General features: G+C 38.4%; 1 protein-coding gene across 3 annotated transcripts in view; it reads right to left on the reverse strand.

Annotated features, from left to right (window-relative positions):
- rfx4 (regulatory factor X, 4) overlaps positions 1-10,543 on the reverse strand; it is a 25,314-nt gene extending 14,771 nt beyond the window's left edge. The window contains exons 1-4 of one of the 3 annotated variants that reach the window (XM_019895717.1): positions 9,614-10,543; positions 1,152-1,238; positions 980-1,040; positions 93-216 (exon numbers count right to left, since the gene is read on the reverse strand). In XM_019895717.1, the coding sequence (XP_019751276.1) occupies positions 93-216; positions 980-1,040; positions 1,152-1,238; positions 9,614-9,656 (315 nt within the window). In that variant the 5' untranslated portion in view covers positions 9,657-10,543. Of the gene's footprint in view, positions 1-92; positions 217-979; positions 1,041-1,151; positions 1,239-2,166; positions 2,263-9,613 lie in introns of those variants that run through there. The other 2 variants (XM_019895722.1, XM_019895730.1) reach the window with 2 other exon arrangements.
- Positions 10,544-12,039: the final 1,496 nt, after the last annotated feature.

A 12,039-nucleotide genomic window follows, 5' to 3' on the forward strand; every position in this document is an offset into this window, starting at 1 on the left:
TATATATATATATATATATTCAGGAGCTGGGTATTAATTTCCCAATGAATATCATTTAAATTTCGATTTGATTTTTTTTCTCGAAAAGTTACCTTCCCGAAGCTGGCCGCGTTGACTGGCTGCGTGTCGTGCTTCTCGCTGAAGTCGAGGTAGTGCATGTAGAGAGCGCTTCTCGGGATGCACACGCCTTCAGCGATCTCGTAGTTCTCCTCCAGCCTGGAGCACACAACGAACACATTCGGATGATATACAGTCAAAGTCAGCAAGACGCATATTGTACTCTACAAGTGCTGTTAAAACAGTCTCTGTCGTAGAATAGATGAGGAAATTTAGTCAAACATCAGATAACAGATAAGTCACTAAAAAGGACTAAGTACAGGTACACTGTATGCATGTATGGATGAATACGCAAATGAATAAAAAGTTGGGTGAACTCAAAATGTCAAGGCAACAAACCGATAAGATTTTAAGTTGGGCAAATCCGCAAAAATATTTTACGTTGGCTAATGTGAAAATTGGCTTTCCTGCATTTCCAACAAAGAAATAAGCTTTTACAGAACTAATTGTCCCTCATACGGTCCCCCAAATTAAAAAATAAGTAAAAACAACTCAGCAAAAAGGGACTCAAAATTTTGTCTGTATGAAATGATGCAGAACTTTCGCGGTTGTTTTTTCTGATGTTTCAAGAAGCAATGAATAAACATGAAGCGTGACAGAACACTTCTCCTTTGTCGATTAAATCCATCACACTCCCCGATCTGGCATATCAAGATGCTGATTAGACATCTTGAATATTGCACAGGTGTACCTTTGGCTGGCCACAAAAAAAAGCCGCTCAAAAATTGCCATTTGAAATGCTCACCGTGCCAGTCAGTATTTGGTCTGACGAGTAATTGCCTTGTTTCAGCAAAGGAGAAGTGATCATGATCCCAGATTTAGACAAATTTGTGATCAATACGTGAAAAAAATCATAACATACCATTCAAGAGTGGCAGGTGTCGAATGCGGTTTGGAGGCCCGGTTATTTTCTTTTTCTTCGTCTGAAATGTGGGCAAAAATGATGCTGCTCATCAATAACTGCACCCACAGTTTGATAACAAGCGTCAACTCTTGCTTGAAGTTGACGTGACATTGTTTACTGTGTGACTCACGCTCATCGGTGGACATGTTGCCCAAGGACATGTGGCTGGAGTAACGCTTGCTCTCGCTCTCATTGAGGCATCGCTCGATCCAGCTCTCTGCAGACAGAAACAGGCACGGAGTTCAATATGGCATGTGGACGGAAATCAATGCGCTTCATGTATCTGGAACAGGGATATGCAAAATTTTCAAAGTACCGTTAAATGGTGGGAGAAAAAAAATCTACAGGTAAACTTTGTGTTAGCAGTGACAAAGCAAAATGTTATTAGTATTAGCATGCTAGCATGTAACATTCTCAATGTATTTCTTTGGTTTTTTTTTTGTTTTTTTATGAAGTTGTGTTAACAACGTCGGTATTTTTTCTTCATTTTCATTTTTACAAATGGAAAGAGCCAATAGCTTGTAACTTTAAAGTAAAAAAAAAAACCATACAAATATAAAGTGACAATTTTATACCAAACCTTTCAGAGAAATAAATTACATTTGTATACGTTTTATGTTTATCTCATTGAAAAATTTGAATGGGCACCAATTATATAGAGATATTTACTATTCACGGTCGGGCCAGTACCTTTCCCCTGCGGATGGTGGGGGTCAACTGTATTTTCAATTCAAACAAACAAACAAACAAACAAATAAATAAGTGGGCTATCTTTTTAAGCTTTGAAGTACTTCACGTCAAGTTTTGGCCATGTTTTTAATGGACAGCATTATAAGCCCGCAGCATATTGTGGTCCATTGCTTGTGCCCCTGCTAAATCATATACAACCCCAGGCAAAAATTATGGAATCATCAGTCTCAGAGGGTGTTCATTCAGTTGCTTAAATTTGCAGGAAAAAAATCAGATCCCAGATAGGACACACAACTAAAGTCCCATTCCCAAAACTAACACCTGCATCAGATAAGATCTGCTCATTAACCTGGAGCTAAACGGTAGTGATCACACCGAGGAGAGCTGTTGCACCAAGTCAACTGACATGAATCATGCATCCAAAACAAGAGATGCTCAACTATCGAGCTGTGCACCTTTCGTGTAGTTTCAAGTGGTGCCACAGCATGCCATGGAGCCCTGAGGCCTACTGGAAGAGAGGCAACAGAATTAAGAGAAGCAGAGAAGGTCCCCAACCAATCTTCGGTTACGTTCCATCGTCGGGCAACGATAGAGTGGATTTTTAAAAAAATTGTCTACACAGCACTGTTCAAATGCCAGGTTTATGACTTTTAAGAATTTAGTATGCGAAAAATGTTCTACGAGTGAGGAAAAAGTGTACCAGTAAATCAACCTTAATCTGGATATCAAACATATGAAATATGTGCTCAAACATATCATCATTGAATTCGATATGCTTGCATCGTGCTAAACGGCCCTTACGATGGCTATCAAGGATGTGGCGTAAACGCTCACATGGCTTGCCCTAGCCTGGGCTCTATTTGAGGGGCTTTTTCATCCACACGGCAGGAATCCAGCCAACATTGTCCAGCCCCCCCCCCCACCAAGAAGTATTAAATTAATTAATCAGCCCAGAGAGACTTTGCTTGGTGTTTATCAGAAGAACATTAGCATTTTAATGAGAGTTGGCCCAAGGCATAAGCAAACTAAGCACCTGCTTAGTGCCCTGTGACTACAAGGGAATCCCCAAGAGCAATTAACAGTCAATAAAGCCTGTAGAAGTCATTTATTATTTTTTCTGAATTTTATTTTTGAGCAGTAATGAGGAACATAAGTAACATAAAAGTCAAATGTTTGAATGAGGTAATACATTTTTACATAATGCTCTGTCTAGTGAACTTTAGATAAGCAATAAATCCCCCCCTCCAGGCTGCCCTTCAACGCTAAAATTTGTTTTTTAACAAGACAAACAGCACTCTACAAGTACTGCACTTCAGAAACACATACAGTAACAATAGAATGTAATACAATGTAAAGATCCTTGACCACCACAAGCAGAATAATACGTATATGCGAACAGGACATACATGAAGGGGACAGTCACAACTGCTCGGTAAGCTATTTGAATGAGGTAATACATTTTTACATTATGCTCTGTCTAGTGAACTTTAGATAAGCAATGAATCCCTTCCAGGCTGCCCTTCAATGCTAAAATGTGTTTTTTTAACAAGACAAACAGCACTCTACAAGTACTGCACTTCAGAAACACATACAGTAATAATAGAATGTAATACAATGGAAAGATCCTTGACCACCACAAGCAGAATAGTACGTATATGCGAACAGGACCTACATGAAGGGGACAGTCACAACTGCTCGGTAAGCTGCAGTAAGAATAGTCGTTTACTGCTCTTGTCCGTCTGCATATGCTGCTACTTTGACTAGCCTGTTCATGACGTTTGGCATTATGTATTAGCATTAAGCTAACATAGTTTTGTAAAACAAAGTTAAATGGTTTGGTCTGATACAGTGTGTGATTCTCTGTTGTATGTTCAGTTTTACAATACATTTCATTTGGGAGTCGCAACAAAGCTTTTTTTGTTTCGGGTAACTCAGTTGACTCATTATATAGAGTATGTATTTGCTTGACATTTCAGTGTTTATTTTAATACTTTGGTTTTGCACATTTTAGGTTAATGTAAAAGAGTGGCTTAAGTAATTTTGTTGTTGTTGTACTACATTTTGTACATTGTCCGTTGCAGTTTTTTGATCCAAAAAAACAACACTCTTAAAGTAAAAGCATAATACTCTGTGGTATAGTTTTGTTACTATTAGTAGAGCTGATAGTCATGATCATACTTCATGCTACATCACTTGGAACGTCGTGTAACTCCGGTGCACTAAATATACAGTATAGTAGGTGTATGAATGATTAATAATCAATATTATTGACAGAAATAGAGGAAGCAAAAAAAAAAAAATCACATTTTGCTCGGGGCCACATGGAGGCATGGGCCATTTTAATGAGATACAACTTTGTAGGGCTCCCCTTTTCTTCCACACGAACATTGATAGGATGTGACAAGCATAGCAGCTGTTGTTGGGACGCACCATTAGCAGGAGGGGTCGGGGGGGTCACAGATATTAAAAAGTGTTTTGGGTGCATGGGGGACGGAGAATGTATGATGAAGGGAACACGCACGAGCATCCCAGCAGGGGACAAACATAACAAATGTCATTATTGTCATCGTCATTATTATCATCAGTGGTAGTAGTTGTATAACAAACCCCCCGTTTGGCCGTGGGGGATATGTTCCAGACCCACCAACGATTGGTGAAAATCCACAATATGGAGGCTGTCAAGAAATGGGAAACAATCGTATAACGCGGAAAGAGTCTCACTTGCACCGTTCTCCGAATAAGAGACAAAGCATACTTGCTTCAAGCTGTTGACTGTAAATCTGACACATATGCCATAGAGGGGCGAAAGGTCATTAGCATCAATGTTACGGTAATTATAAACCTGTAAAAAAGTATTTTACTGGAACACTCTAAGAGCAGCAACACACGCAGTCCAACGAGCAACAATTTTCACAGACATACTGTATATATCCATTCTTTGGGAACAACTATTATTGGAGCTTAGTTGGGGACCTTCTCTGTCACTTCTTCTTGGCCTTAATTATGCTGCATGTCTTCCAGTTGACACAGTAGCACTGTGATACAGTCGTAATAGCAGTAAGGATTGCCATAACATTAGGTACACCTGTAAAAACTAATGGAGGGTGGACAAACCGCAAAATTTGAACTCCATTCTCCATGCTTACCATCAACAGGGTTGCACACTGAGCCGTACAGCCACCAGCAAAGACATCTTAAAACTATTCGTTAAATTTACCACAACTTCAGTACGCAACTCCAAAATGACGACGAGCTTCAACTCTTAAGACCGCCCAAATCCAGACTTCAACCCAATTTGCTGGGTCAAAAATAACCAATCGACTCAAAATCAAGAGGGGCAGATACATGCAGAAACTCAAGACATCCGATGACCCATTTTGGCTCTTCCATCACTCCAGACCAACATCGCACTATTCTTTAGTCCTGTATGTGCACCATCAAAATATGCTTTCTTCTCAATTTAGCCAAAACATGAGGTACACCACTGCACAATCAATTTGGAGCCAAAAGAAAAGCGATAATGCCAGTGACTGTAGACGACCACAATGTATTTCTCCAAGTCCACTGTTTTTCCATGAAGCACATGCGCCACCAAAAAAAAGTCCATTACTGCCATTTGGAACAAAACATTAGGCAGACCTGCATGTACTAATAACACGCATTTCATTTCGATATGCAGGGCCAAACCATTAGATCATCCAATATATGTTATACGACAGCTAAACCATTCTAAAAATATGGTTTCCTCTCATTTTGGTACAGTCGAAACATTAGATCCATAATCTAAGATTCAATACAAAAGCTAGAATGGGCAATTTGGGCGTTTTTTTTTTTTTTTTTTAAACTTTGCCACCAATTTCGAACTTTAAAAAATGTTGAGGGTTTTTTTCCTGTATCAAAACTCCCTAGTCTTAAAATAATAAAAATAACAAACTAGGCATAAGCCAAACCGCAGCCAAAAAACTAGGATTGATTAAAAAAGTTCATTACTCACTGTTTTTTTCTTCATATATCTTTGCAAAAAAAATGCTACTCTTAAAGAAAAAATATTGAAAATAATTTCATTTAAAAAATAATAACTAATAATAACTAGATCTAAGCAAGCCACAACAACAAAAAAAGACATTACAAAAAAATTTAAAAACATAACAAATGTTAGTAAATCCCTCCTGAATTGAGTGGAAGGAAGAGTTTGAACTTTTCCTACGAGAACGAATATAGTTGAAAAGAGAACGCTTCATTTTTAAGAACAAACTTTTAGATGCAAAGCGGGCCAAAACATTAGGTACATGATCTAGAAAGATTCCATATTACAAGCTACAATTCTGGTTGTAGACACACCACAACCAGCCGGGGCATCCTCCCAATTGTCTATGACCGTCAACCAAACAACAAGCCTGATTCATTTGCTTTCTTCTCACTGACACAGCAAGTGGGCCACAATATTCATTAGATTCAAAACAAATATCATTCACTTGGTATCAAGATAATAGAGCAATTTTGTTTTTTATGGCTTTTTACAGTAACCAGGCAAGTCTAAATTTAAAGTTGCATCCGTTGAGTCTTATGCCGCAACATGCCAGAAGAGATGCAGCCTTAGGGAAGAAGAGGCAGAGAAGGTCCCCACCCAAACTCCAGTCATAGTCATTATTCCCACAGAGCAGAGAGAATATATTGCCTGTGAATATTTTTGGATGCTCCGTTTCTGTTACCGCTCTGTGTGTGTGTTAAAGTAGCGGCGGCAGGCTGGATTTATAATTACCGTAACATCTATGTAAATTCCCTTTGCCTGTTTATGCCATTTGGCACTACGTTAGCATTAAGCAAGCGGACATTTGTGAGACCAAACATGGTTTGGTTCAACATTTTTGTGTTTACATATCCAATATTTCATATTCTTCTGTTTGAAACACTGTTTAACATTAACTTTAACGGGGGTGAACAAATAAACGGCTTGAAGCAATCCCACTTGGGGTCTTATTTGGAGAACGGCGATAGAGTGGAAACTTAGAAATTCTTTAAAAAGTATTACATAAAGTGTAACGTGTTTTAATGACTTTGTCTTTAAAGGCTAAAACTATTCCAAAAAATACATAGTCTCTCGATATCACAAATTTTCACCGAAAACAAGTCAGTCTGGTACGTACTTCCTGCTCTCAATTGGGGGTTCACTCTAATGCGCAATTGTTGAGCGACGGTATCAGAGCTATTGATTTAACAGTGTATGGTTATTTAACAATTGTTCTATCATACAAGTCTCATTTTGACAATCATAAATGAGCAACACGTAAGAAAAAGCTCTTAGCCACCCAAAAACAAGAATAAATAAAAAGTTGTCAGACAGGCGTCAATCAAAAATGAGCATTTGAGCATTGGTATCATTGTCTTGGAGCGCGGACCGGGATTGTGCAAGTTTGGTTTTAAATAGCCGTGCTAATATGCTAATTGATGTTACACAACTTGGACCGAACCCTTGTTTTTCCATCTGGGCAACAGCACAAACACAACCTCTCCGGGCCTCCAGCAGAAGATTGTGATCTTATTTTATTGTTCTGATTTGATTACCGGTAAATTAAAAAAAACGTGTGTATGTGTGTGTGTGTGTGGGGGGGGGGGTGCATGGTGGGTAAGAAGAAAAAAAACAAAACAAGTAAAAGCAGCTGAAGTGAAGCTAATTCTCCACACAGGCTTCATTTGTCTCGGGGGAAGATAAGTACGGGACGGAAATAATTGGATTAAAGTCGATCAACAAGTGGGACGGATGTTCACACATTTCTGAACACACACTGTGGACTAAGTGACCCGACACACACGGCCGGCGTGCACCTGCATGCTCAATCACAAAAATGCCTTTCAGTGGAGGGAATGACACTGGCACTGTTAATTTTATTGCTTCATAAAGTGGTGAGGAAAACGAAACAACAAGTTTTCACTGACTTGATACAACTTGGAATGTTTGCGAAAAGGTGACTGGCCACTTTTGTCGCAGCTGCTATTTTAATTCGGTATGGTTGAAGTAATATTTAAAAGGAACAGTTTCAATTTCTCAAGGTCTAAATGTGACGAACTCTTAATTTACATTTGCCAAACAAACTGTAAGATTTTTGTTCTATTTCAAACTTTACTACGAAAAAAAGTGGCCCATCATTGAACTTTTGTTACTGTTGCTTCTACTTCATCTCACCCCCACTTATTTATTAAGCCTTTTGCACTCAATTTTAAGGTTTCACTTTAAAACGGTAAATTCATCCTGAACTCTAATCACTGATACATATTTTGTAAAAATTCATCCGATTTTGTCAAAACATCACTTCACTCACCCTTTTCTAAACTTCAACTTTAAAAAAGGACCTGACAGATTTTCTGACTGTATTTAAAATTTTTTTAAGATAGATTTTTTTTTTTAAGGAAAAGCTGCTGAATGACTAAAAACTGACCACACACCAAATATTTTTTCTACACTTCATGACATTACTACATTTATTAAAGATGCAACATAAAAAGACATTTCTGTTATTCTATTCGTTCCCTCATTTAAACTTTAAATAAGTGACGCATACATCGGCAAATCTGAGCATACTTGTGTTTGAATGACTCCACATTGTATTTCTCCTCTACGGTTTTATCACTGCTGTTCATTCTTTTTTTTTTTTAATTCCTGAATTGAATGTTTTTTTAGCTATTGTGTCTTCTAATATAAATTTAAGGAAAAAATATATTTTGCAACAAATGACCCTTTTCTAAACGAGAAACACAAACACACAAAAACTAACCTTATGTAAGTTTAGTTAAGTAGCCAGCCACTTAAGAAACAATGCAAAATAAAATTGATTACAATTTACAACTGGAGTGAAATTATTTGGATAAATTACCACACTCCCCTGTTCTGAAAAACTACACCTAACTAAAAAAAAAAACACAAAAAGAGAAAAAAACAACAATGAGAAAAAAGCTAGAATTTAGAAAAAAATACTTTAAAAATGAAAAATCACTCCTGAATTTCGATATTTTTTAGCAAAAATGTTCCTACAGATTTAAACTTCACAAAAATTGAAAAATTTCGGCGAAAAGAGGACATATTTTTTAAAAATAAAATAAGAAAAAAACAAACTAGAAAATATAAAAAGTTACTCCTGAATTCACCCCCAACCCCATCAATGGTCAACCAACTTCAATGGCCCTCTCAATTTTCAAAGAAAGAAATTTTCCAAAAAAATGAAGAATTTAGGTCGAACTCCGAAAAAAAACTAAATAAAAAAACAACTAGACGGAAGCCAAAAAAACCCAAAAAAAAAACAACTAATATTTTAAAAACACTATTCCAAAAAATTTAAGTTACTCCTTACTAGAAACTGTTCCTCACATAACAAACCTTCCAAAACGGAAAAAGTTGGCAGAAAAAAAAACAGCTACAAAATAAACTATTTAAAAATACAATAATGTTTTAACAAGACATGTCTAATTCTTAAAAAAAAAAAAAAAAAAACAGAATTTATGTATTTGAAAAATGCTCCAAAAAATATACTTGCAACTGTTTTTATAAATTCCAATCCGTTCCATACAATTTGAAAATTTTCACCCCAAAATTAAGTTCAGCTGAAAAGAACAGCAACTGTACACTTTCCAAAAAAAAAAAAAAAAAAAAAAAAAAGCAATAACTGGACACATGCCATCGACAGCCCTTAAATGGGGAAAAAAACTACAATAAATAAATGGATGAATGAAGCTGAACTGAATTGCAAACATTTGCTCCAACTTCCCCCCAAAAAAAAACGAGGACACGATCTGAAAACAGCAAAAATCGGACGCCCGACTTCCCTGTCTTTCAGGGCGCTTCCCATTGGGAACTTCCCCAAAGCGCTTGACACGAGGCCCGAGGCGGCCCGGAGGCATCCCACTGACCTGTGGAATCCATGTCAGGCTCCTCCAGCAGCCCGCAGTGCATCCTCTTCCCATCCAGCACTCCTCCCGGTAGAAAACGGCTGCCACTTTCCTCTCTCCTCCTCCTCCTCCTCCACCTGCTCTCTATCCTCGCCCGGCTTGCCGTCTCCGCGACCACTGGCCGTCGGAGGGAAGATGCTGAGACTCTTAGTGGACGAGAGAGAGATAGAGAGCGAGCGAGTGTGGGTACGTGTGGGTGGGGAATGGTGGGGAACCGTAGTGGGTGGGTGGGTAGGGGGGGTGTTTTGGAGGGTCCTCCAGAAATCCAGCGGGGGCAAAGGCAGAGCCGTCAAAATGTTTGCTGATGTTTCATGGGAAAAGGGGCTGATTTTATAGGAGCCCTGATGGGGACATGTCATTGATAGGCTTGCGGGGCTGATGAATGGCCCCCGAGTCAGATGGGGATGTGGCAAGGCTCACTGGAAGTCTTTTGTGGGCCTCTTTTGAATAAGAAAAGCTCCCCTCCCAAGAAAAAAAAAAGAAAGGGGGCGAGGGGGCGCTCCCCATCCTCCATGATGGCATTTCATACGCTTTCACACCACACACGGCTCTCACTTCCAAAGTATCCAAACGCGGTTGCTCAGCTCGGAATCATCATTTCCAACGCCTGGATTTGAAAACACACAAGGAAGTTTAGTTGCATGGAGTCACTCACCAGCTATGTACATTTTGCAATACTTGGTGGAGCATTTATTCAATATCCTTGATACCCAGCGTGAGGTCCATGTACGAGCACGCTCTTTGTCCTCACGAGTAGGACAATTCTGTGCACTAGTAAACAACAAGGGTGCATTTGTCTTTTCTACTTGTGGTGCCACTTTTGGCCTTCTAGTAAGTAGACTTTAAGATGGATATGGAAGAGAGCTGAACCATTTTGAAAAATAATCGAATGCAATTTTGTTTTTTGTTTTTTAATGTGCAAATTCTTTTTTTCAAGGCCGCCTTCCCATGTCTTTTTTTTTCTCAAGCACAGAACTTAGCTAGACACTATAAATTTAGAAACATACAATAATGTAAGAGGAAAAAAAGCCTACTGACCAACCGAAATAAGCCTTTTCTTTTTTCCAAAAAAAAAAACGCAGACTTTGTGATTTCAAAATGGCATTGCTATGTTGATTTCAATTTGATTAATTGTGTAGCCCTAATATTAAGGATATAAAATAAATGTATTCAATATCTATGAGATTCAGCTTAGCACGGACGGTACTTTTAGGACCTTGAGCCGGATATCCAATGTATAAAATAAATGCTTTAATGACATTTGTAAATGTATCAGTGTGAAAAATGTATGTGTGTATACCAGGGGTGGGCAATTTAAATGATGGAGGCGACCACAATTTTTCATCAGCACTATTCGAGGGGGGTGTGGTGAGTCACATTGGAAGAGACACTTCCTAATCATATATATATCTATATATATATATGATTCCATCAAAAAAAAATATCTGGCAGTATTAGACCATCGAAAGGTGAATGGCGATATTCCAACTTAAAACAGTGGAACCCGTTATTCGTGGAAGATAGTCAGCGGGGTGGCCAGTAGCGAAAATCTGTGTATATTTGACGGCCATTAAAATGCATTAAAATAATAATAATAAAAAAATAATAACACAAAAAAATTCTACAGAAAATACTAATTGACCATTTTCCATGAAAAACAGGGGTTTATTCTGAAAAACAAAAGACAAGAACTAAATTTTCTTAATAATTGAAAAAAATTATTGAAAAAAAGGAGACCTGTTTATTATCTCCCTCACCCCCAAAAAACATCTATTAACCAAACTGTACATGCTGATGAACTCCTAATCCATTTTGACTGAACTTTTTCTTCATTGTCTTTTTTTTTTTTTAACCTGCCATTTGAACTGTGCATGGAAATGAGCCAAAAAGCCATAAACTGGCATGGACCATCTAGTTGAATGTTCCAAATCAAATCAAATGAACTAAACTCAAAATGTGCATTCGGGACATGTACACAAACGTACGGAGTCATTTAGGAGTATTAAGTATGCAATAGTGCAGTACTACTGATTTCCTGTCAGGGGGTTTATCACCTCAACCTTATTTTGGTGCGCCTGCGACAAGCAGGGGGGGGACAGTCACAAAAGGAGGGGAGGCAAAGAGAAGAGAAAGTGAGTGAAAAAAAGGGGGGCGGGGGGTAAAAGTGTAAAGCCCCAGGCTGGTCGGGGCTCTGATGGAGTGCCTGAGAGCTGGAGAAGGGAAAGCTGTGATTAGAATATGAATGGAACCACAGGAGAGGAGGAGGAGGAGGAGAAGAAGAAGAGGAGAAAGGAGGATTATGGCTGAATTACTCACCGCAACGTAGAGAGGACTTTTTCGCTGGACATTTTTTTTTCTTTTTTTGTACCCACAAGCCACCTGGGAAG

This window comes from Hippocampus comes, unplaced genomic scaffold (assembly GCF_001891065.2).
Source record: "Hippocampus comes isolate QL1 unplaced genomic scaffold, H_comes_QL1_v1.1 scaffold570, whole genome shotgun sequence".
In the NCBI taxonomy this organism is placed as follows: Eukaryota; Metazoa; Chordata; class Actinopteri; order Syngnathiformes; family Syngnathidae; genus Hippocampus; species Hippocampus comes.